We start from the raw sequence: 26,066 nt of genomic DNA on the forward strand, positions 1-26,066 counted from the left end.
CAATAGCCTCGATACCTCCATACGTGTTTGACAAGCATGTTTTGTCTAATGCTATAAACATGGAAAACAGATAGCCTTTATGAATTCTACAAAGTCAAATAAAAGCTACAAACAGGCGCTTCCATTGACAAAAAGACCGTTTTCAAGAACAATGTCTTTGATTCACAAATAATCCCTTCACAAACAAACCCTTATGATGCCAGCAGTCCACAGCAATGATCACAGAAGACTGATTTGATAAAGCAATTCGCGGTGGGAGAAGCAAAAATTATTAATATCACAATAAATAGGCCGAGCCAACGCGTATCCGTGTGAATAAACTCTCCAGCTATGTTCTGTGCAGGTTACGTCTGTGGGTTTGATACAGGGAAAGTCAACGAATGGACACTTTGCTTATGTCATGGAATAGCAAATTAGTTCTGAGAATTTAGGGGGTTGGGCTTAAGCCATTGGTTACGTAGCCAGCTCGTCTGTCCATGTGACCGTCTAGGACTGGGAGCATCGAAAAGAGGGGGGAATTAAAACTCGCCAGAGTCTATTTCTCACAAAATATAGACACAAATTGTCATTTAAATCCAGAATATTAAGTTAAATTTGGATTACAGGTGTTCTATAACTCATGTTGTATAATACTCATGGAACTAACAATTTCAGAAAGATGTGAGCTGAACTTCCAGTAAAACAACACTCTCCCCTGCCTTCTGAGAGTGGTACAGTCGTAAGCTCAAATTCCGAGAATTGAGCTCTTCTGATTCTTAGAACTGGGGTTCTTAGAAGTGGTGATGCAAGAAGTTTCTAGGAAAGCACTACCAGGTGATTTTTTAAATTCCTTTTTTCGTCTGTAATTTGGCGCGAAGTTGTACTCTCCCTTGCTGATGTTTTTATTGAAATGGCTGTTTGTCTGAATGTGTTTTTAAATTTGCAAATAGGTGATTTTAGGGTGTTTGGTCTAGCGTTTTGAGCTCAGTTTACTGTTAATCTTAAATGGCTTGGCTGGTGACCATGATCTAATGTTCCGCTGTCTTGTCATTCTACGGTTGTTCAGCTTGTGTGTCGGGTTGACAGTGTAGGGGTTTATGTTACTGTGCTCGCTGTGAGATCTGGTGTGCTGGACATGCCTTACAGTAAACAAGGGGTTCAGCATTACAGATTGCTGTTGCCTTTTTTCCCTGAGCAAACCCAAGTTAAGCAGTGACCTGGGTGTATATTGTAATCACTTCTATTGAATTTTCATTGTTATCTGCTACACCAAAATGATTTGAATGTTTATTTAGTTTTATTCCCACTGGCAAATGTTAGTGTTTGTTCCTTTCTGTGGCAGGTAGACTTCGTAGATCACAAGTTGGCAGTGGTGTCAGGCTTGTTTAAGATGTTTAGGCTACAGTAAAACCTTTAAGAAATCGAACGATCGCCACGAGCCCCCTGAATTTGGTTGCACAAGATGTGTCTCGCGCGCTATCACCCCACACAGTTCTCACGGAAACATTGTTGTTTTTAGTTTGTGGGTAGCTTTCCACCGTCGCACATTCTGTGCGCACATTTGTACCTGCACGCTGTACTATGACACAGGGAGGATGGCAAGATATGCACGAAAAGCAAGACGACAGTTTAATATTTGGAGAACTTGATATGTCCACTGACAATACTAATTAAAGACACTTTTGAAGTGTCATATTTCTGCTGAATTGCTTGTTTCTCACAATGTTGCTCTATTTCCTTTGAATAATACGTAGGGCTGAATGTGTCAGTGTGACATGATAGTCTGTGTTGTCAGAGCACTGCCTGAAAAGTCATTAACATTGGAATCACAGTTGATGAAATCTGTTTACGTCAATCTGATATTCTATTCTTAAACAACATTTTCGGAGGTGTCCAGTGGCAGCTCTAGACTTTGGCATTGAGAGAGGTTCATAAATCTCTGTCCAGTTCTGCGTGTTATTAAACGGACTCCACTGCTACTAAGTGAACGAATGGTCTGAGTTCAGTTTCAAACACTTCATCACTTGGGGTTACCTGGACACAAATAGTGAACATCAGTAAATGTAGGCTATAACCTATGTATAGGCACGAAACAAACAATGACAAAGATGTTCTCACCAAAATGTTAGCAAAGTTTTAGTGCATTGAAAAGTTTCAATAACATCCTCCGCGTGACCATCCGTAAACTATTGCGGAAGATTGGGCATATTCATTGTAGCCTAGATAATATTGATGACATCTTGTGGTTAAAATAAAATATAGAGGATCTGGAATTGAAGCAGTTTGGCTACGCTATCGATGTTTCTTTAAAGTGACGTTTGTTTATTTTTCATTCAAACATCTGTTTATTATTATTGATGGGCATTATTAAAGTTTATTTATTATGTATTTCACGGAATAGCTTATTACTTTGTCAGCAGCTCTCATGAAAGTTTGACATGAAATAAAGCAACATTTTGCTTGCATGTGTGGAACACGTTAGATTGTCATGTTGGTTTGGATGGAAACATACTCTAGTTCGGATCCGATACAGAATGTTCAACATCTAAAGAATGTCCCGGTGCCTTTGACTACGAAATTATTTAAAGACGCGCCCTCTTATTTATCATAGCCAGTGTCAAACGAAGTCGGTAGCAATTTCATAGTCAAGTCAAGACGTACGCGTACAAACTTAACTAAGCGACTGTTAAACGAGTGGGCTTCCCAGAGAATGTGACCTGAAAGCGCCAATGCTTGGTCAATGGCGCCGCCCATTGGCTGAAAAGCTCTATTGTAAGTCAGTGATGAGTGATGATGGGAAGTTCTTGGTTATAAGAGTAGCCTAATAAAGACAACACATTTTAGAGCATACTGTACAACACCCATCCCAGCTTACTAAAAGATTGCCTTGATTTATCGCCATTGGTTTCATGTGATCACTGCTCTAATCTAATCTAATGATCCCTTCCACTGGGTTTCACATTAAATATTACAATATTTATTTGTCAATAATCAGGTGTATTTCCTTCACATTTCCAGAGCTCGACAAAATGGCTTGCGCAGCAGACAGCTGCATCCAATTCACACGCCACGCAAGTGACGTTCTGCTCAACCTCAATCGGCTGCGCAGCAGGGATATCCTCACAGATGTTACCATTCTGGTCAACAGACAGCAGTTTCGAGCTCACAAGACCGTTCTCATGGCTTGCAGGTGTGTTCATAGTCCCAGTCACATCCCAAAGTTTTTTGAGCACAGTTTGCATTCCACTTTTCTGTAGATTAAATTATACTAACACTTTCTCTCCGCTCTCCTGTAGTGGGCTCTTTTACTCCATCTTTACGGACTCCCTCAAATGCAACCTGAATGCCATCAGCCTGGATCCAAAGGTGGATCCGGAGGGCTTTTCCATTCTCTTGGAGTTCATGTACACCTCCCGTCTCACGCTGAAGGAGAGCCTAATCATGGCCATCATGAACACAGCCATCTACTTGCAGATGGACCATGTGGTCGACACCTGCCACAGATTCATTAAATCTAGGTGCGTGCGTGTCTGTGTGCGTGTGTGTCTGTGTGTGTGTCTGTCTCTGTGTGCGTGTATCTCTGTGTGCGTGTATGTGTGTCAATCATTCATGCCCAGGTATTGTCTCACTTTCTCATTTCTTTCCACAGTGATCCATCCGTCAAGCTGCCCAGAGATGAGTTTTTGGTCAGCCCCTTGCTTTTACCTCAGGATGTTCATGCTTACCGGCCCCACGACGTGGTCGACAATTTGCCCAGCCGGGTAGCCCCCTTTAGGGATGGGAGGCCCTATGGCTCAAGCATGTTCAATGCGGTCAATACTCCAAGCAACTATCATCTCTACGGCCAATTCCCAGTGCAAGGATTCCCTTTTCCCCTTTGTAAGCTGACAGATGCCAAAAACGCTTTCGCTGACTTCTCAAAAGGTGGTATCCATCACAAGCACTGTTCTCCCCCTGACAACACCAGCACTATGAGGGCAGAATTCACCAGGGCAGTCAGCAGCAGCTCCTCCAGCATTTGCCACACAGCTTCCTCCTACTCCAGGGAGGCAGCGAGGGATGAGGAGACGAGGAAGGAAAGCCATGAGGGAGTCGGCCAGTCTATTGGCATTGGCTCCAGGAAGCGTGGGTTTCCTGGGGTGGCCCATGAACAGCAGAAGGAGGTGTGTAAAGAGCATGCCCCCCAGGCAGAGGAAGCCATCAGCCATCAACACTACCCCCTGGGAATCTCCTCTGCTGGCCGTAAGAGCCTCATGAGCAGCCCTCAGAGCCCACTCAAATCTGACTGCCAGCCAAACTCCCCTACAGAGTCCAGTAGCAGCAAAAATGCTGGGCTCTCTCAAGCTGCCCGGGTCCAACCCCCACAGGGCACACAGGACCCCAAGGCTCGCAACTGGAAAAAGTACAAGTTCATTGTGCTGAACCAGAGTGCCAAGGAAGACGAGGCTGGGCTCCGAGAGCCAGGCCTGCGCTCCCCTCAATGCCTTGGCCTTCCTCCCTACCTCCATGCCAGCGACTCTGAGCACCTTGACCCACAAGCCAACAACAAGATGAGCGAGCATGGAGAGGACCTACCTGTGCCCCAGGCCAGTCGCCTCAACAATATCATTAACAGGTAAGTTCTCACAGCTATATGCATTTTCATAAGGGAGATATCATCCCCAAAACAAGTACTAACTTGCCTTCAAACTGTGTGTGGCTCAAAATGTCTGAGATGTTGCCTTTTCCTGTAGCATATGCAAATTGCAAGTGTTCTGTTAGACTCCATAAACCTCTCATTCTTTAAGCTTTACTTCATCAATTCTCTTGTTAAGTGGAAGAGAAACCTTTGTGCAATGTTACATTTCAATTCATGGACTATCCTATTGTACATGACACGGGGTTGTCTCTCTCTGCTGTCTGTACTGTTGTGCAGAGGAAACATGTATGACAAAGTGTTTGTTTTGTCTCTCCAGAGCACTAGAGGGATCACAGAGGAATGGTGACAGCCACTACATGAGTCACTTAAAGTGCACCTCCTGTGGCTCTCAGTCCCCACAACACTCCGAAGTTTGTCCCAACACCCCTGCTTCCCGTTTAGCAGAGGAGATGGCAGAGCTGCATTCAGAGTACTCTGACTCCAGCTGTGGTGAGTTGCTTTAAGATATTCTACTTCATTGACCAAGGCAAGAAAATGTTTTTAATTTACTAGATACATCTTGATTTACTTACTCCCTAATTCTTCTCCAACTTTTGGCACACAGAAAACGGTACATTCTTTTGTAACGAATGCGACTCGAAGTTTGCAGAAGATGAGGCCCTGAAACGCCACGTGCTTCAGGTGCACAGTGACAAGCCATACAAGTGTGACCGCTGCCAGGCAGCTTTCCGCTATAAGGGAAACCTCGCCAGCCACAAGACTGTCCACACAGGTATGTGCTGGAATTAGCTGTATCCCAATGGTTCGCAGGTCTGCTCAGTAGTTTTTGTAGTTGACCTCTTGTTCTATATGCGTTCTTGTATTACAGGAGAAAAGCCGTATCGCTGTAACATCTGTGGTGCTCAGTTCAACAGACCAGCTAACCTCAAGACTCACACTCGCATTCACTCAGGAGAGAAGCCATACAAATGTGAGACGTGCGGAGCTCGTTTTGTGCAGGTGAATCCCTCGCTTCTATCTATTGAGTGACAGAAAAGGAATGCATTTATTTTTTGGCAATTGCTAAAAAATAAAAGCATATAATTCTCCGTGCTGGAGTAAAGTCTAACTCATTTATTGTTGTCATTCATTGTCAGGTTGCTCATCTGCGTGCCCATGTGTTGATCCACACTGGTGAGAAGCCATATCCTTGCGAAATCTGTGGAACACGCTTCCGTCATCTGCAGACGTTGAAGAGCCACCTGCGCATACACACAGGAGAAAAGCCCTATCATGTAAGTACATTGACGTCTGCAACATAAACATGCATATAATAAGAAAACATTTGATGTAATTCAACAGGAACTTGATCCATCCAGTTTATAATACCACTTACGCCCTTTCTTTTTTTGCTTATGCTTTTTCTCAGTGTGAGAAATGCAACTTGCACTTTCGCCACAAGAGTCAGTTGCGATTGCATCTTCGACAGAAGCACGGAGCAATCACCAACACCAAGATCCAATACCGCATGTCCACTACAGACCTGCCAACTGACTTGACCAAGGCATGCTGAGCTGAAAGAGAGGGGGGGGGGCAATCCTGACCATGGCATTCAAAGACCCCAACTTGTACAATCATCCAAAATTGTAGTGCCACACTGTGTTGATCAGATAAAAAATATATATATATATATGGGCAGCGTATGCCATTCTAAACGGGTTTCCTCTACATGTGAACATAGAACCACATATGGTATCTTAGTCACTTTATTGTTTCTATAAACATACAAATATATAATTATGTTGGAAGTGTTTAAGCTTTGGAGGTATATAAAAGCTTTATTTTGTCGAGAAAAGGATGGAATGTAAACATTAAAATCCAGTTTTTGAGGATACAGTATTTTATATCAAAGACCTTACTTTTCTGAAAGTATTGAAATTTTGATTGAAGGGTGGTATATTTTAAGGTAAAGGAATATCTGGCTGTATAAAGAATTGTCTATACATTTTATATCTCAATGTACATGTTACACCATATAGAGTTGCCTCTTTCATGTGAAAGATAAAACGGTCTAAACATTTGACATCTGATTTGGTTTTGTTCTAAACTCATGAGACTGATCACTGCTCTCTGAAGTGGAAAAAAAATGCATGAGGCGTTACTTCTGTTGCCAATAGTTCACATTCATGAAGTGGGCAACTGCATAAATATTGTGACATAATGTGTAATTATATCCACTAGATTGCTCTGCTGGCAGAGCCAATCTAGAATTTAAATGTTAAAATATGCATTTCAAGGTACTGCTTTGGTATGACCAAGAAGATATTTTGCTTCAAATGTATTTGTATAGATGTGATTTGTTTTTGTTCATTTCTTTTGGTAAGTGAAGGTTTACAGTTTTGTCGTTGTACTAGAAGCTACAGTAAAGTTGTATAATTGTCTAGATTTAGTTTGTACATACACTGTGTACTCAAGGTGCCTTTATCTATGGTGACTGAATTCCTTTTCATTCAGCCCAACTCTATTAAGGTACAACTCAAGGACACCACTTGTCCTAGTTTCCTTTGAGTGTGTGCGTGTGAGTGTATATTTTTTAAATGCTTGTCACCAACCTTAAAACATGCAAATTCATCATTGCTTGAGCTGTACATCTTCAGGACTTGTTTTGGGATTGGGCTTTTTTAACTGCATTAAACTTATTGTACAATATAGATGTATGAATGTAAAATAAAGGTATTGAATTTCTATGTATTAACTTGAGGGTGGACTGTATTTATTTCCTGAGGATGTAAGAGTCTGAGGAGCTGAAGAGCTACGATCTGGGGGTGGCAGGGGCTGGACTATAGTGGATTGGACTATAGATTTGCTGGGTAGTTGAAACAAAGAGAGAGATATAGTATCAACATAGTATTAAAAGTCTGTATAGAAGTTATTTAAGTGGGATCAGTCTACACATTCTGAAGTTGAAGTGGGGTGTTAAGCCTAAAAGGTGAAAGAGGAGATGCATTTTAAAATGTATCATAGGAAACCAATGGTCCTCATAGAAAACCTTGTTAATTAATGCTACCTAAAATGCTTACAATTTAAAAAGTCTAAATAGTATTACAAATCTGAATGAAAGTTCTTAAAGTGGAGTCAGTCTACACAGAAAGAGAGATAAGGATAGAGGATTGTTAATGTAAGAGAGATGGAGAGATGTGGTGGTTTTTATTAGGGTAGAACTAGTTGCCAAGAGTGCTTTGTGTAATCATTGTAAAAATGTCCCCTGCTTCTTTATTCAAGAGTTTTGAAAGTTCCATGACAGTTGCAGTAACAATGGGTCTCTCCATTGTCTTATGACAGGTGGTGTCATTCCTACATGACACTCACAAGCTAAATATTTTTAAAAAGTATATAATGGGTTTGAAAACTATAACTGAGGTTAGACCTCTAGAAAAATAATAAGTTCCAAAAGAAATGGTCTTATTTTAGTTAGTAGGAAAACTTTAACAATGGTTTGGACAATAGATAGATTTGCTGGGTAGTTGAAAGAAAATTCTATTATCGTAGCGGATAAAGTTGGTTGGATGGATGATTAATGCAGTAAACTTACCATGGCAGAGGCCTTAACTTGCATCTATGTATAATAATTATAGGTGACTGACAGAACAAACCTGCAGATGAGTACAAGACACCTTGATCGAAAAGTTAGGTTAGTAGAATCAAAAAATATTGCTTTTAGAAAATGTAATGTTCTAAAGAATAATCAGGTTCAAAACTTTATTTGATTCAAATAAATAGGGTAGACTATGACAACATTGAAAGACATTCAAATACATATTTTTTTTTTTTTTTTTTTTTTTTTTTTAAATCAGCCAACAGAAGGTCTTTCAATATCACAAGACCTGTGTGATAGGACATCCTTTACAGATTCTATAACTAGCGTCTGGGCATCATTGAACTCCATGAAGTCATACAAAACGGTGTCATCCATGTCCTCTGGTCCAAGTCTACAATGTTGCCCTTTCTTGGTTGATATCTGGAAGAAAAAAACAGCGCAGGGAATTGCAATTTCTGTGCCCTTACCTTCCTTTAGAAAGACTATGAATAAAACATGAGCAAGAAATTACCAGAAATACCTCCTCATCTGAGAACTCATCCGATGTTGAGCTTATCAGAGAGTGGCCCCTCTCCATCTAGAAAACACAAAATCCAACTAGCTCTCTGCAGTTCATCCACATTTTTGCCAAATACCATGACATCCAACTCTACACTTATAAAAGAGGCAGTAATTAAAAGCACTTAAATGAAAATGGTTACCGTCAATGAACAAGGGGGAAATGCATCATATCGAACGTATAATTTTGATGGAGTTACCAACCAAGCTGCTGGAATTGGTGTGAAGGTAATGGCTCTTATGGTAGTCACCTCAGAGTTAACATCCTCCTCAGGTACCACCCGGTTGTGCACATTGTATTTCTCCTGTAGGCCAAACACAGTCAACAACATGACCCTTACAAAGTTCATGTCCTAAATTTATATCAGTAAGGTATTACTGATATAGGACCTGTAGTGCAGCAAACATTAGAAGCTTGAATAGATCCTCTACATTGCCTCACAATGTGACACATAAGCTGAGAAAGACCTACAATTAATGAAGCAAACTTACCATGGAACACATCTCAAAGTTTTCTTTTTTTTTATGTATTACAATAACAAGGACGGCTATCGGGATAAGAAATTGATATCTAAGTATTGGATACACAGGAAGGTCAATTTTATATAATTGCCATCCACTCAAATTATCTACACCTGTGCACATTATATGCTTCAATTAGTTGTTGCCAGTTTTTGATAGGCTGATCTTGTTAAATAATTATTAACACATATCGTTACTGGCCATCACAAGTGCTGTACACTGTCATGAAGTTTCGATGTAGGTGCTCATAATCTGGTTGTATTTTGCAGATAAACATGTTCAACAATTTATTGAATCTCCTCTATTCATTGATCAATGGAAATAACACTGCTGCAACAGAAAGAAATATGTAATTATTTAGAACAAAATGTTTTACAGTGGTCTTTGAGTGTAGTCATGACAATATTTCAGATGGTTCACAATACATTAAAAAAAACAATTTGTGCAGTGGTATCATGATATACTGTTAATACAACTTATTTGATCTTGTCCATGACAAACATGAGAAATGTATTCCTTAATTCAAATGAAAGAACAAAAATGGCAAGTGTATAAACAAGGTTTATTTCCAGCACATATCAAAACAATGATCAAAAACATTATTTTCCAGAGGAGTAGAAACAAAAAACTACCTGGTCTTACATGAATAAAAGAGGCCAGTCAACTTTCATACTGAGCTGAAGAAACAAACATAGCAGTCAATAACGATGGACACATTGTAAGGGACATAACTTGATCTATCAAAAAGCCCAATTTAGAGGCTCAATTTTGCTCTATAGAAAATATGTTTCTTTATTGCCATTCGTCAAATCTGTATAACATAAGCATCAGCGTGTTGTCAAGAACATACATATTTTTCTTAATCAAATCTTCACACTGGATTCAATCTTTTGACCAAAAAAAAGAAAAAACACAATAAGGGAACTACAAGCCAGAAATGTAGTAAGGGGTACAAACTAGTCCACATTCTCAAAACAATAAAAGGTATCAAATGGTGGGATATCCAAGTCTGCTCTACCCACTCTGCAATTATTGTGGAAAAATTGAGCCAAACAACAAGGAATGCATTTTTTTCAGGGGACTATAGTTTCATTTAAAAGTCATAGTGTGAGAAAATAGGCAATATTTGTTTGTTAATTGACAAAGTTTTGATACCCATCTGGTTTAAATTACCCAATTTAACAAAACTGGCCATCGCCTCCACCCCACCCTAACCCAACCCTATCCTGTGATTGATTAATCACTGCTTTTGTTGCATTGCCTCCTTTCGTGCAGCATCTTGCAGGAGTTGTGTGTCCACTTCATCTGCAGGTAGCTGGACATATCGCACAACTGAGCCTCGGATGAAACAGTTCTTCACAGACAACTGGGGCAAAGGAATGAAGAAAGGAAGCAGCATTTAACATGTGAGAAAACACAACTAGTAGACTTTACCATCCTTTAAGGGGGTTGAGATTATGTGATGTGAGTTAAATAATGTCTTGTCATCACAATGCTTCCTGTCATTGTCAGAGCTGTTGTAAAACTTTAGTTGATTTATTGTTGCGCATTCATGATGAGTGAATTGGTTGCACTTGGACGACTCACCATATGTGGATACTTCTCTGGGTCTGTGACACTGATGTCTGTGAGTTTGATGTTCAGGTACTAAAAGAGGTTGAAATAAAGCAAACCCAGTTTAGACAACAATATGAATGCATTTTATTTGTAAAATGTTCAAGATTAAACAGCTGAGTGAATGTATACTCTTACCTGATCAACAGAGTGAAGTGTTCCACAGATACTGAAAAAGAATAAGAAAAGGTTGCATGATGTGGAATTTTGGAGAGCTAAATCACATTCACAAACTGATTCTCTGCCCAACCAATAACAACACAAACCTCAAATCATTTTTGAGCTCCACCACCACGTCCTTCCCCACCAAAGACTTGAAAAACGAGTAGAAAAGCTGCAATATATAAAGTACAATAAGAATAAAGTAATGGTCAGTATGTAGTCCTCGAAAGCATTCCTACAAACGAATAAAACAGTAGTTGGCTATAACGTTTGTTGCACACCCATCAGACGTTTGGTTGACGACATGATGATGCTAACATATTCCTAGCTAGCTAACATCTCGCAAGCTAGGACTGCAGGCTAGTCTAAGTACCTACATGATGTCCAATCACATTTTACGGGATGCTATATCATTACAACTGTGTGGGTCAGTACTGATTATCTAAATTATTCTACAAACGAATGAAAGAGAAAAAAGCTTGCTATATTTCTCACCATTGTCAGCGCTGTCTTGTCTCAGTTTGATGGTGTCAACATGACTGTCATAGTGCATTTCCATTGGTGGGTTTTTATTAAACGTCATGTTTATGCGACAAATATTCGTAATTCGTGTTACAAACGGAAAGAGTTCAACCGTTATTTATTGTGATTTTTTTCTGCCCGAGGGTGAATAAACAATACACATAATGTTCTTTTTTATATAATGAATGTACGCCGCATGTATCCATATGGATAAAACATCTTTTTAAATCCAATCTTGGCCACTTCTTTGATTATATTCGCATGCATGCAGTACTGTCAAGATACAGCAGGTGGTAGCATGTTCAAAGGATAGATGTAACGTACAGGCTCACATGGTAGGCTGTCATTCTTATAACGTCTGTCAAAACGCCAAAATAAACATGTTGCAGATAGTCCTCGGATTTTCACATTTTATTTAAAGTGCATTTCACAGAGCCTCAATACACTTTACAGAGCTCATGCTAATTTTTAACCCATACAAATCTGGTGTACTACTGCTTGGGTCGAACAAAAGCCTGCACCCACACTGGCCATAGTGTACGCTGTGTGTGTGATCCAAATTCTCAATACAGTTTCTCATAACAATATCACCATTGCAAGATTCTAAAATAGTACAATTTGGGTGCATGGATTGTACTATAAAATATGACACACAGACTGTTATTTTCTTTAGAAAACATAGGCCTAATGGATTAGTAGCAAGCAACCCTGAAAAATAACATTGATGTACACACTGTATTTGGTTTATGAGAGCAGATGTGAAAAATTAAAGGAAATTAAGAAGCAAATGAGTCTGATTCCCTTTACTTTAATTTAATTTAATTTAGCCTACATTGAACATCAGATGCATAGCCACATCTAGATTTCTGTGCAAGCCAGCTATTGACCAAAATGGTTCCAATAGAGAGACTTCCATGAGACATCGGGAAGACATGAAAAAAAGCAGGCTACATTCTATTCCCATGTTTGGCCTATGGAGTGTCAGTGGTAGCAAAGCAATCACAGAATATCAGGAAGACCAGCATTGGGCATGAAAAGTGGTTTCGCTGTTCCACTGTAGCCTCCATTAAGCATCTAATTTCCAAAATGTAGGGTAGAAATCTTCTCAGCCACAGCAGACACCCAAGTCATTTCACTCAACGGCCCATCTTTGGGGGTTGAGTTGTCTCATGATGCACTAGGAGGAAAGGATAGTACAGAGAGTCTAATATCAGGCAAATGCAACATTGCTTGTAACCAAAGTTGATGATGGGTTAGGGTTAGTGGCTTCATGAAGGGAAACAAGTTTGTCTTACCCTCTTTGGGGAGAGGCTGGACAGGCCTGGCTGGTGGCCGGACTTTGCTTGGAAGCTCTGAGCTGTCTCTGTAGTCTCTGGGCTTAGTGGGCTGGGGCTCCGGCTGGCCTGGCCGTGACTTCGTGGGCAGAGGGGGCCTGCCGGCCAGTATCATCCCACCCTCTGAGCGTGACGGCATCACAGGCTTTTTGTTGAAGGACTGGGGCTGGAGGGTGGTGGGGGCTGAAGCCTGGGGTTTGGTCTCAGAGCAAGTGTAGGACCTGTTGCGGGGTGTGGGCACTGGGGGACGGTCAGGGTCCGCATCGGTGGGTTTTGGGAAGGCAAAGATGGCGTCTGGAGGTGTTAGGCGTTCCTTGCGCGGAGGAGGGTCCTGCTCTTTGTTTCGTGCTGTTGACTTCCCCATTGCGCCGTAGAGAGGGTTGTCAAACATCTCTGCTGGCTTCCCATCCTCACAACTAGAAGACACAAAATCAGATCATTCAGAGTTCAATTTCACACTCACAATGGGGTATTGTGCTCTTGACTTCCATGATGTTTGTTGTGAGAAAGTAGCAGCATCATTGTTCAGTCCAATTTATTTTCCACTTAGCCTAATCTACATGGGAGAGGCTATTTTAACACATTTCATTAGAAGAATTTAGAAAAGGAATAACTATAACTAACTACTTAAAGGTTCCACCTTTTTAAAAATGTTTCCTGGTTTGGCTGTGACCTTGGCTGTAGTTGATTAGCCCAGACAGTTTTTAATTACATATATTGCATTCATTCTGAAATATCCGCAAAAACATCTTGCAGGCACTCAAATCAACTAATACTATGACAGAATCCCCCCCTGAAGACTTTGTCTGCATGATTTTTTTTTTATTTTTAAAAACGTTGCTGTAATCCACTTAAGCATTTAATTACCATGACAATTAAAATGCAAAAGTCTATTACAGCATAATAAAGTGACTTTTCAGAAACATAATGCAGACAAAGTCTTCAGAGAGGGATTCTATCATAATATGAGTTGGATTGGAGTGTCTGTAAGGTGTTTTGGAAATATTTTCAGAATGAATTGGGCCCTATGGGGCCCAAAATACGACTGCTCAGTATTTAAGGAAGCAACCACGTAACTAAAAACTGTCTGGGCTAATCAACTACACCAGGGCCAAACCAGGAACAATTTGGAACATCCCTTTAAAAAAAAAAAAAAAAAAAGAGATACAAAAAAAGGCACTTACACAGGATCTGATGCTTTTCCTGTGGGGCTACGCGCAGAGGGGTCATAACCAGTCTTTTTCGGAGAGAGGTTGCCAAGGTTCAGGTCCTTTCCCACGTGCCCTCCTCCTGGACCTGTTTTTGGGGGCATGCTGTAGCTCCAGCCTTTGTCAGTTGCACCTCCAGACTTTAAGCCCACCCCCATGTAATTGGGGTTCGTGATATCAATGGCATGGGAAAATCTATTAAACAGAAAAACAGACTGTCATCATCTCATCATTAGGGAAATGAGGATATAAAACAATCTTAATACAAGGCTAATACTAATAGCAAAACATAAACCCATAGCCCAATGCTAAATTCATATTAGTTTTAGGCTACATTAACTCAGATCATTTGTGAGAGATGATTGCATGAAGTAGCCAATAGGGTGGGCTCACTTGTTGATTTGATCAAGCCCTTTGCCTTTTGGGCCACCAGATTCTTCCCTCTCCACTTTGATGAAATCTGGGGGAAAAAATCTATTTGTCTTAGCGATAAGAGATTAAATCGTTCCCTTGATACACTCTGCTAGAGACAATGAGTTGAGATGCTTCAGATTACAATCAGTCAAAACTTTAACCAAAGGCATTTTTCACATTTTTAACACTTTGTGTCTTCTTGAAATGTATGTATATGTGTGTAAATATAGGCACTACGCTTCCAGGTTCTCCCTGATGTTGTGGTGTCAGTGGTATGCCATTGATTCTCAGGTTTACCATATAACTTCTCGGTCTGTTTGCCTTCTGAGGTGCGTAGCTGGATGCCCCCTGTCAGGGTGCCCGTCCTCTCTCCATGGTGTGTCAGTGTGACATGGAATTCAGTGTAGGAGGACTCAGCAGCGCACAGAGCAACACAGCCTTCTCCTGTGGGGATAACATATCAGGAAGAGGCCCAGCTCAAAAAACATAGACTTGCCTTCAACTCTATTCTATTCTCTGACACATGTTTATAGTCATGATTTGGTTGTTTTCTGGCTTTAAGTCTGTATCATCCTCTTAACTGGTCATAAATAGAATATTAAAGTTCACCTAGGGTACTACTTGTGTTGTTGGTTCTAATTTCTTACCATAAGATTCATCACAATCTGTGGACTTCACCGAGATAAGAATGTGCTGGTCCAGTAGATACTCTGGGTCGGAGATGATGGGAATGAGCTTGAAAAGAAATGAAAGGTCAGACACCCTACCATGATCTTTACCATCAATGGACGCATCATACTGCCAAAAAGACAGCATACTATGTGAAAGGCTTCCCTTGCAAGTTAGCCAACCTCAACTTGGGTTCCAAATCGAACTTTTATGGACCCCTCCGAGTATTCTAGGTTCTCCCCTTCAGAGCTCTTGACGAATCCTGTGGACATGGTGTGTAAGCATTGCAGTTTGATATGGTACATTTTGGTATTGTAGTATTCACTATGACGGACTATGATCAGATCAGATAGGGAGTCGTTTTACTCTCTAAGCAGCAGGAGTGGTATTCAATGAAGAACTTGGTCTTTGACTTGGTCATGAGTGTGGCGACGCAGTTCATGAACTTAATCCCACCCTGAGACACACTGTTTGGATCTGGAAAGACAGAAAGTGTTAACAATGTTGACTAACAGAACATACAGGTTGGATAGTTCTGTTTAATCTAGTTCTAATCAAACACCAGAGGGTGTCTAGTGAGATGTAGAAAAAGTCACACATCTAGTGAGATGTAGAAAATAGTAAATATAGAATTTACAAACTGTACCGTTCTTGGAAACAAACTGTGATGCCACTCCAACTTCAAATGTTGCAAAAACCGGTGAGTGATCACTCGTCATAATGTCATTAGTACACCCTGCAAGTCAAAAGGTTAATCATTACAAAGTTCAAATCATTATATAGATGACAAATCTATACATGGGGCCTGTATCAAAATGTTTTTAATGGATAGGTTCCCTGTATTGTGGCTGTTTCACTGATTGCATCATATGCCAACAAATATTGATATATTTTAGTTGCCATGCAATAGTCTCACCATATGATTGACAGACCACATGCACCAGGGGGTAGGACTTGCGTAGAACACGATCACACCATGAGGGCAGGTTGTATTTTATCTGTGAAGGAGATCAAAAAAGTCCTTAAATTTAACAAATTAAACATTCAAAGATTTTGCCCCGGTTGGGTAATATTCATGACATGGCATTGTCAAATAGAAATATCTGTGGTGGATGCATGTTATTCTACTAGGCCTATAGAATTATACCTATTCCCCTAATGACTCATACTACTGTGTCCACTGCAGATGGCTGTGGTAGCAAACGCACATGTGGTTTGCAAGAGAGTAAGGTCCCCTGCTAAAATGTGCTACAAATGAAACAGCTATCTGTCGACTTCTTAACTCAGATATGTGCTTGTTCCTGCCCTGTATCAGGGGCATGCTTTTGCAGTACAACAAAACATCTGATAAAATATAGGCCTACCCCTGTAGCTTTGGGCTTTGTGTAGGCATATTTCTCTCGTGTATCTCTCTCGAAGCGATACGTGGGCGCAAATGTGATCTCCTCTTCATCTGTGGTGAAATCAAGCAAGAAAACCATGTTTAACTGTCATGTTACTTTTTCTAGGCCCTGGCCTACATCTTGTGCTGTATATTGAGAGTTTGTGGTCAACTCAACTCTACAAAGGCTAAATTTGCTCTACTCACAACAGCATGATTCTGTCCTGCTGTTGTTTCCAATTAAATGTTGACACATAAACTAGAGACTCAAGTGCCTGCTAGGCCTGCACTTTACCAGCACCGAAGTAGATGTGCACACAATGGCCAGTAAGGCAAATATTGTAGATGTAATTGCTTTTGACCATTACTTTTCAATGGAAACTCATTGCTACTTCCCACCTTATCAATAACTATCTCTTTTATAGCCACTTGGTATTCTGATGAGAGGTATTCTCTGCTTGTGGTGATATCTTACCATAATGCAAGAAGACTTTCCTCTCTGCCCTCTCAATGGTGAGTTGATCTCGACAGAGGAGTTCCTGGTACTGTTGCTGTTTGATCTTTGTCACAATGTTCTCAGCTTCCTGTAAAGGCAAATCATGCAAAGTAGTGTCTCTTCCTGTCTAGTGATGTCAGCAGTTTCTGTATATAACTTCTAGTAGAGAAATAGGGAACAGCATGCTGTTTTATGCACCGGTCTCCCATATTCTTTTACCCATAGCCTCCATGTTTGTTTGTTATCAACACGTTCATGAGAAATACAGTGAAACTGGTCCAGACTTGCTCAGCAGCAGCACTCCAAGTGCTAAACTAATTTCACTTACCGCAGCTGGAAGTTCAATTCGATAATTCAGATCTCCAAGCCAGAAGAGATGGGTGAATCGATGTGTAATGTCAAAAGGATTTAGTTTCTTATCCCCAAGATTCAAGAAACGTAGAATGTTGATGTAATTCTGGTTGCGTCTGGCAAGAGAGCAAAGATTTGCTATAAGTTAGTGTGGAGATTTTGTTTTTAGTTGTTTCCTTTGTAGTCATTTTTATGCTACTCAGGAAATTGAGCAGACAGTCCACAAATAACAACAGTAGCCTAATTTAGAGATATTCTGAGCTTTCAGATGACATTAAATGCAATCTGATGTGGGCAAATATGGTATTTATTGATTTGCAAAAGCAGGTATAACTATTTAGTATTACATAACCTCGTCCCTAGGCGGAAGTGTCTGGGAACAAGATTAAGTATTACAAAATGGTTGTTTTATTCTTATGATGACATTCATTTATAATACAAACACTCACCTGACTTTCTTCTCACTCCCTGAGGTCAGGTGACTGTTGACAAACCCAAAGGATGTGTCATTGAACATGAAGGACACGCCCACTGCTCCCTTATTTCCTGGAAAACAAACACATGGATGTGTGTAGTGTGTGCCTTTAATCATCTATCTTGGTACTGAAACTACTACAGTTACTAGAGTTGTTGGGACTTACCCAGGGCATTGGCAATCCCTGTCTTGACACTGTCTGAGAAAATATGAGAGATTCTGTTTTCATGCTCTGGCTTTGCTAGCACAACTATCCGGATGTTCCAAAGTGTCTGGATGGCTACCTGAGTAAAACAAAAACACTTATTATTCCTCATGGTAGAATTTACTACAGTCTATAAACTACATTTCAATGTGTCAATTGTCATAATGTGCACCTTGTATCAGTGAAGGAAAATGTGTATAACTGTGAGTTACTGACTTGTTTGTAGCTGATATTGGTGATGCGTCTCAAGGCATTTTTCAAAGTGTCCGCCGAGTCCTTCTCTCCCAAGGGGTCCTCCTGTGTTCCGATGACATAGATATCGTGAGGAATGTGGTCAGCAGTGTCATCCCGTGTTTTCCCCTGGCCCTTGCACTGGAACCAGGAGGATATGTCGTGTGGGGGGTTTGCAGCACCTGTGAAAAGAGTTAAGGGTTCAGTAATGTTGAAATTGAGGCACATGTCCAACGCAACAGTGATAAATTAGCTATATTTACCCATATTCCAGGTGCCAACAAAAACAGTGATCATATCAGGCTCAGGTTTGTCCGAGTGTTTGTTTTTCATCTGCTGAAGGAGCTGGCAAAATCCTTCTCTCTTCTGGTAACACATATCAGATGAATATTTGATGAATATTTAATAAATCACATATATACAAACAGAAACACATATAGTAGCTTGATGGCTTCCTTAGAAATCTTTACCTTTGTGTCATTGAAGACAAACTCTTTGCGCACTGTCTTCTCCTTTTCTGTCTCCACTACTATGCTCAGTTTGGCATGCACTTTCTGGGATTTCACCAGCTGCAAAACTACATATTACAACCACCATTAGAAATGCATTATAATTTGTAAAATAAGAACAACTATTATTAGCAAGAATAGAACACATAGCTACTTTTATTGTGTACATAGTATTTGTCTTCTGGCCCGTCTTTTGATTTCTTGAAGTAGACCCTCCCACTTTCAACATCCACCTTGAGTAACAACTTGGTTGAAATACCGGCAAGAGCCTCTGATTTGACCTGCAAAACCAGAAAGCTCATAAGATCAACAAAGGGACATGTCACTGTTCCAATGAAACGCACAAAAACAATAAGATTGGTTTGCAGTGTGATATCATTTGCACACTTACTTCAAAGGTGATTGGTGGTATGAGAGACCTTCTGTGGCCTCCCTCATATCCAGATGACTCGAACAGAGCAGTTTTGGCCTGAAACATAAACAATATTCGATGGAAGCACTGCTCACAAATGTATGTTTCTGTCATCTGGGATGTAAAAGTGTAACAGGAAAGATAATTTTACTGTGAAAATGCAACTTGAAAGAGATGATTTACGGTGGTGAAACTAGGAGGGGTTAGTCATTGACAGAAATATAAAATAAATGAGTTAGTGCTAAAGTTGAGCATCATTGTGATTTGTAGGTTCAGTCTGTCTTACATTAAACATTACCTTCTCCTCTATTAAGTAAAGCATCTTGGTCAGTTGCTCTAGCCTAGAGGACACAGATTGACTCGAGTCAGCAGAGCAGGCCTAAAGATGAAAACATAAAAAGAATGTAAATGTAACACTTTCATAACACTTTACAAACAATACTTAACACAACCTTTGAAGGAATGATATTCTAGAAAGATTCTCAATTCTGCAGACTGAACCAAGAAAAGGGTGGAGGCACACTCTATATCAGACTGCACAGGAAATTTAATGCACCCATAAACTTAATTTTCAGGTTACCAAATGTGTGTGCTTCAAATTATCACACATGTTTGGAACTTTGTTACATGTCACAGCTGAATAGAAATTGACAGTTCAAAATCAAAAGTATGTTTTGTCTCCAGACCACATAACCCCAGGGAATCTACAATAGAAAAATGAAAATTGGTTGATAAAGAGTTAATGGTCACCTACTTGATTCCTTGGCCGCACCACCCCTGGAGAGAGCTGTTGGTCCAGCACTCTCTGAAAGGCCTCCAGAGTTGGCAGGGTGCGGGAAATCTCACTACCACAAAAGGGAATTACAGAAATGTTTAGGCTATTTTACATACAATTTCTGTATGTGTAAATGTTGCTGAGATACTATAAATGTACCTGTTTAGATGTTTGCAGATTCCCAGAGTTAGCTTCTTTAGATGGGGAAGGTTGGGATTACCATTCTGTACTTGCTCAGCATCAAGGCACATTGAAGTGCAGAAGTATTCTTGTATGGCCTTTTGGTGATCCTCTGGCACACTGAGATACATTTTGCAGAATTATTAGGATTTTTCACATATTGGCGCAAACTTTCTCAAAATTCAAGGCTATAGGTAACTGGATAAAACAAAGTAGGCTACACAATGTTTTAATACAACATGGAAGGCACAAGCTGGGTGTTGCAGCTCAGTAATGTACAAGTGATCATACTTGGACATATCCACATGTTGCAGTCTCTGTAAGTAGGTGTCTGGAAGGGAGACACAGGCAAGATCGGAGCCCTTTAAGTCCCCACCATGGGAATCTTTAGTATCACTGGCTGTTGGCCCTCCAGCGAAGTTCCTTGGTGGTAGCTGAGGAGGATGGTTAGGCTCTAAAGAACACAGACCACAACAGTTATGGCCACACTAGTCACTTAGATAAAAAAAAAAAAAAACATGCGCCCTGTGGCACAGGAAAGACATGCTTCCTTCTGGATGGGCATGGGCACCTTGGGATAGCAATCGTAGAAATAAGAGACAGAATGTGGGTTATCTGACCTGGCTCCTCCTCCAGTTCCTCCTCTTTATGGACAGGGAACTGCAGTTGTGTCACCAGGCCCATGTTATGACTGTAGTATGCCTCCACCAGATCGGTCAGCACAGTGAAAAAGCGAATGGGAACACCCTCAGATGCCTGAGGAGAACAGCAGCACAACAGCAATCACACACTGATGCACTCTTGAGTCGCTCTTACCTCTAATACTGTAAATGGTAGATCTATAGGTCAATTTTCTGTTTACAGACTGAGATATTGTCATGTTCTATGAATGAGAAGTTGGTCCTCCCCAACAATTATAAAGTACTCTTTAAGCTTTTCAGTTTCTGCATTCCTAGGGTTTAAGCTCATTAATTGTTAATCATTAATTAACGTCACCTAGTTTATTTTGCCCATTTCATAGCCACTGTGAATGTTTTGAGAGAAGTTTGCCATGCTTACAACCTGGTTAGAAATGAATCAAGCCAAAAAGGAATCTTTATCTACTCAGCAAATTGTATGTATGTATGTATGTATTTATTTATTTATTTATTTATACAGATCCCCTTTAGCTGTTGCGTATCTTCCTGGGGTCAAAATGAAACATAAAAAGAAACATGACATTGTACATAATAGTAACAGTAACTGCCAACTGGTACTGAGAGACTGTTATTGTCATTCAGATGGGTGCAATTGTGAACACACTTTCGTGTCCTGCTTTTGTGCCTCTTCACCTCATGCTCAAGTATTTTTTTTGGGCGACTCGATGCAGACAGTTAATCCGCCCACTCTCACTGCATAATAAACGCATAATAAGGCTTTTCAAGTCACACCCTCTCAATGCACTCACCATGTATGTCTGTGTTAGTGTTAAACTAAACTGAAAATGTATTAGAATTGTTTTCATTAGGATTGTACAATTAATTGCTTAGAGATCACAGTAAAACTGTAATTTACAGATTCTCGCTCTGATATTGAGCATGAGATGAACCATGTGGCTTTCCTTACGCCCACACTAAGGGATGATTTAAAACTTAAGGGTTGCTGGCTGCAACTGAAAGAGGAAGGAAGTTTTTGATAAATATTTAAAAGTAACGATCTCTCCGGAGGAGGATACTGTAGGCTACATGTTAATGTCTGAGTATATTATGTACCAAAACAGCCAAAACAAGAACTTTGTTAATCAACATCGATGACTATCTTACTTTATAATGGCTCAAATATTCAATTGAGATGCTCAATGCAAATCTATCACTCTAGCATTGTCTCTAGCTTTGGGCTGTCTTAACTGGCAAGTTACAGAAATAGCCACAACCTGACCAAATGTATCCCCACATACACTCACCAAACACTTTATTAGGAACACTATACTAATACAGGGTAGGGCCGCCCTTTGCTCTCAAAACAACCTCAATTCTTCGTGGTATAGATTCCACAAGATGTTGGAAACATTCCTTTGAGATTCTGGCCCATGATGACATGATTGCATCACGCAATTCCTGCAGATTTTTCAGGTGCACTTTCAAGCTGTGAATCTCCCCTTCTACTACATTCCAAAGGTGTTCTCTTCTCAGATCCGGTGACTGGGAAGGCCACTGAAGAACACTGAACTCATTGTCAGGTTCATGAAACCAGTTTGAGACGACTTTTGCTTTGTTATCATGCTGGAAGTAGCCATTAGAAGATGGGTAAATTGTGGCCATGAAGGGATGCACATGGTCAGCAACAATACTCAAAGAGGCTGTGGCATTCAAGCGATGATTGATTGGTATTAACGGGCCCAAAGTGTAACATAACAATGGAGTTATGGATAAGCATAACACAGTGAGATGAGTGGGCCCCTTGGTTGTGGAGAAGGGAGGCCTATTTGTTTAAGCGACATTAACTGTGCACACTCTTAGACGAATAGAGGAGAAATAGTGTTACACATTCACAGCCACAGCAAGCAAGTCAGTTAATGTTTAATGAATCAGTTATAGGGAGCTCTCACATTTAATGCACTGACCCGCTTTCTGAAATAATAGATTTAATATGTAGAGCACAAAGATACTGTAACTACAGTATAGAGCTATTCAACCTCTCTGCCTGTTTGCTTTGCCATACTTGCAGAAAGCTAGCATTAGCATCGACATTCAAGGTATGAAAACAATGAATACAGAAAGAGTGGTGAATCAGTTAGGTGTAGGATTCACATTATAGTTTACTAAATGCAACTCAAGATTTAAAAACTCACTTATCTGACATGTAGTTACACCTTCACCTATACCGTAACAACTAAGATAGGCTACCATTTTACATTTCTGAAGACACAGAAAAAGCAGAAGTTGTCTAGTGCATGAGAGATTGCTCTTGAAATAGCCACCCTTAACACTCCAACACCTGGGAGTGGTTCTTCCATCATTCGCACATGGTAGGGGTAGCAATGGAAGTGACCTGAGCCTACTGCACACTGTACAGTGTCCTCTCCTAATACAGGCTGTGTGACCCACCTGGACAGAGAGCTTCCTCTCCTCATTTGGCAAGATTCTGTATGTGTACACACAATTCTGGTACCTGTCAATAGGGAAAATATGTTATTTCACATAACTGTGGTTGATCAACGTTCACAGTTGTGTGAGGTACACAAAGAAGTGGAGTGATCAAGTATAGATTTTATACATACTGTACCTAGAGACTTCAGTGGCATTCAATGTAAATACTAAATTACGACAAAGTTAGCAAATTAGCCTGTCATGTAGCAACTTTCTGATCTTTAGCAATGCATGACACTTAATCTACTACACAAATTAATTGAGCATGCATAATCATAATCATGACTGTTCAGTATAGAGTACATGTTTTCTTTTGTGCCCCAGAATGACACAAAGAGTACATGAGCATTTACGTATTTGTTTGTGCAGCAGATATTCAAATTTAAGTGAACAGTTGCAAAGGGCTGTGGTGTGAGTTGCTCACAGGTGAGCAGCAAGATTGTGTACAAATACATAGGGAAACTAATTATGGCATTGGTCCTCAGTAAGTCTTTATAATTGAATGTATAAATTCACATTCACAAACATCTAAAATGGCATGCCACAACAATATTCTAGCTAGCTCTTTTTTAGTTGACAGCCATTAACTTGATTCAAGTAACGATTATTGATGGTAATGAGATAGAAAAAGCTATGTATAGTAGGGTTCTGCATAACATGCTGGTCTCCTGCTGTTTTATGATAAATACATAATTACAAATACAGAATAGGACTATGAGTAGGTACTTGACACATATAATTGCATGAACATCTATCATTCCTAATTTCTGTTTTTGGCATTGATTTTAGTTTGTTGTCTGTTTTTAAAGTTACAATTCACACAGCTCTACACAATATGTCAGCTGCAGTTTCATCAACATACTAAAAACTAGTTTGAACTGTTACTTGCATGCAAAGAAGTAGAGGAAGAAATATTGTTACAGATCAAGTCCTCAACAGAGGATCAACCACCCTTTGGTTGATCCTCTTTCCTCTTGCTTTTTAGATAGGGAAATGTTTACAACTGCCAGGTCTACTCTCCTACAGAAAGGAGTCAGTTGGCATGGTTTACTTACAGAACACAGAGGGCATAAGCTCCGTTTATGGACTCACTATCCCGCAGGATGAAGCTTCCATCCCTGGCTGCTTTGGAGAGGAGATCCTCAGCTGTGGTTCGTGATATATTGCCATGATACCATGGCTGATAAGTAGACATCCTGTTTCTCACCCCCAACACACTCAGGTCAAGGTGTTTTGCATCTGCTATCAAAATGGATAAGAACTCATAAGTGAAGATCAGTGCCTTTTGCTGGCCGTATTCATCTTTCCTCACTGCTGTATGTGTGCGCCTATGTCCTCTCTCTCACTCTCTCTCTCTTGTTCACTCTGTCTCTTCCTGTTAGAGGGGCGAAAGCTGTAAAAAGGAAGCTGCTACAAACACGACTCTGAACTTCCTCATTTGAGAAGTGAGAGGAGGGCCAGAGAGCCTTCTCTACACTCTGACTTTAATGCCACAGACCACACGCAGCGACAAGTGGAAACAAAATTAGGCTAGACTGCTGGTCAGACACCTCTTTCACTCTATTTTAATTATTAACCGAGATACCCAGTGAAAAAACTGTAATCTCTCCACCACTGGCATGCTGGACTGTCTGATTACATGGATACATTTTGTGGCTGAATGTTAGCCTCTGTATGTATATGTGTGTTTGATGGAAGTAGACTCCTCTGGACTGAAAAGGGAAGTCATGTGAAAGGTTCACATGTTAAGGGACTCTGCCATATCTTCCATTGAATCTTAGCTATGTATAATGGGAATAGGAAACAATGCTGCTTTGAATGAATACAGGAAATTAGATAAACCCTCAGATTAGTATTCATACATGTGTAATGTAGTAGTAATAATTATAGTTAAAATTCTCTCTTCCTCTCTATAACAAATAGTCACAAAAGTGAGTCTACAAATGTTTTATTAAATCAATTATGTTATAATTGTGGTGTCCCCTTTTTGATTCAGGCCTGATCATCCTACTACCTCATCTATAATGAAGCTGTCATATTCATTGATCTGCTTTCATAGCACTTCTAAATATAGTTCAGGAACCTGTAGCTACTAAGCATAAAGTGAAGGGTTTTCAGTCATGTACATGTAGCGATGCCTTATTCATTTCAATGCATTTTTTGCTTCTTCATTTCCTCTTCATTTCATATGAAATGAAGATGCCTCTTCATTTCATATCGCCATCCTTTTACAGACATGCAGTATGACACACACACGCCCACACGCCCACGCACACGCACACACACACGCACACATTAGAGAACCCCCCCCATCTCCACTCTCTCTTTTTCTCTCTTTCTGTTCAGTATACTGTAACTGCTAAGAATGCCTTGTAATGTTCATGGCAGGCAGTCAGGCAGGACAGGAAATCTTGCACAAATTAGAGAAGAAGAAAATGATCTGCTCGCAAACCACAGTGCAAGTCACATGATGTAACATGAGAACTTGCACACTATGACAAGCCACTGCAGCCCTGGAGGTTTCCATCCTGTGGCGACCCATGGCAAATGTGTCTGTGTCATTCTTCACAGAGATTAGTGAAAACCTAACCTGCATATAATGGGTGATGTATGCACAGAATGGGAACCTATATGATTTATCTTATTCACTCAACTCATATAGCTTATTAACCACTGAAATAGTCTTCTCTACCCCAATCTACTCCATATATGTGTATATGTATTG

The 26,066-nt window shown here is 40.2% G+C and overlaps 3 protein-coding genes across 3 annotated transcripts; 1 reads left to right on the top strand and 2 right to left on the bottom strand.

Annotated features, from left to right (window-relative positions):
- The first annotated feature begins 773 nt into the window (after positions 1-773).
- On the top strand, positions 774-7,346 carry bcl6aa (BCL6A transcription repressor a). Its single transcript, XM_083672145.1, has 9 exons — positions 774-813; positions 2,998-3,169; positions 3,276-3,497; positions 3,629-4,594; positions 4,935-5,107; positions 5,223-5,390; positions 5,487-5,617; positions 5,755-5,892; positions 6,027-7,346. Exons 1-9 carry the CDS (start codon positions 783-785, stop codon positions 6,168-6,170), a joined length of 2,145 nt encoding a protein of 714 aa, XP_083528271.1. The 5' UTR covers positions 774-782; the 3' UTR covers positions 6,171-7,346.
- A 2,472-nt stretch (positions 7,347-9,818) lies between these two features.
- Positions 9,819-11,587, bottom strand: smx5. Its single transcript, XM_083671142.1, has 5 exons — positions 11,547-11,587; positions 11,156-11,223; positions 11,028-11,058; positions 10,863-10,922; positions 9,819-10,641 (listed from the first exon to the last, which is right to left on the bottom strand). The coding sequence occupies exons 1-5, from the start codon at positions 11,547-11,549 to the stop codon at positions 10,516-10,518; spliced, it is 288 nt and encodes a 95-aa protein (XP_083527268.1). The 5' UTR covers positions 11,550-11,587; the 3' UTR covers positions 9,819-10,515.
- Positions 11,588-11,722: 135 nt separating this feature from the next.
- inpp5d (inositol polyphosphate-5-phosphatase D) lies at positions 11,723-24,660 on the bottom strand. Its single transcript, XM_083671159.1, has 27 exons — positions 24,397-24,660; positions 23,300-23,363; positions 20,834-20,969; positions 20,505-20,667; positions 20,193-20,333; positions 20,013-20,103; positions 19,557-19,637; positions 19,238-19,315; positions 19,001-19,127; positions 18,808-18,914; positions 18,601-18,703; positions 18,323-18,519; positions 18,068-18,185; positions 17,876-17,972; positions 17,404-17,542; positions 17,055-17,163; positions 16,563-16,651; positions 16,115-16,196; positions 15,845-15,934; positions 15,565-15,675; positions 15,381-15,460; positions 15,177-15,264; positions 14,827-14,973; positions 14,509-14,575; positions 14,092-14,310; positions 12,869-13,323; positions 11,723-12,750 (listed from the first exon to the last, which is right to left on the bottom strand). The coding sequence occupies exons 1-27, from the start codon at positions 24,534-24,536 to the stop codon at positions 12,710-12,712; spliced, it is 3,360 nt and encodes a 1,119-aa protein (XP_083527285.1). The 5' UTR covers positions 24,537-24,660; the 3' UTR covers positions 11,723-12,709.
- Positions 24,661-26,066: the final 1,406 nt, after the last annotated feature.

This window comes from Argentina silus, assembly GCF_951799395.1.
Source record: "Argentina silus genome assembly, chromosome: 6".
NCBI lineage: Eukaryota > Metazoa > Chordata > Actinopteri > Argentiniformes > Argentinidae > Argentina > Argentina silus.

Excerpts from the sequence above, each read along its gene's own strand:
- bcl6aa (XM_083672145.1), top strand. The coding sequence starts at position 783 with ATGCAAGAAGTTTCTAGGAAAGCACTACCAG. Across the intron at positions 814-2,997 it reads TTCTAGGAAAGCACTACCAG|AGCTCGACAAAATGGCTTGC; the intron begins GTGATTTTTTAA and ends TCACATTTCCAG. Across the intron at positions 3,170-3,275 it reads ACCGTTCTCATGGCTTGCAG|TGGGCTCTTTTACTCCATCT; the intron begins GTGTGTTCATAG and ends GCTCTCCTGTAG.
- inpp5d (XM_083671159.1), bottom strand. The coding sequence starts at position 24,536 with ATGTCTACTTATCAGCCATGGTATCATGGCAATATATCACGAACCACA. Across the intron at positions 23,364-24,396 it reads GCTTATGCCCTCTGTGTTCT|GTACCAGAATTGTGTGTACA; the intron begins GTAAGTAAACCA and ends CCCTATTGACAG. Across the intron at positions 14,576-14,826 it reads ACAGACCGAGAAGTTATATG|ATTTCATCAAAGTGGAGAGG; the intron begins GTAAACCTGAGA and ends TTTTTCCCCCAG.
- smx5 (XM_083671142.1), bottom strand. Across the intron at positions 10,923-11,027 it reads CACTTCACTCTGTTGATCAG|TACCTGAACATCAAACTCAC; the intron begins GTAAGAGTATAC and ends AACCTCTTTTAG. Across the intron at positions 10,642-10,862 it reads CAGAGAAGTATCCACATATG|TTGTCTGTGAAGAACTGTTT; the intron begins GTGAGTCGTCCA and ends CCTTTGCCCCAG.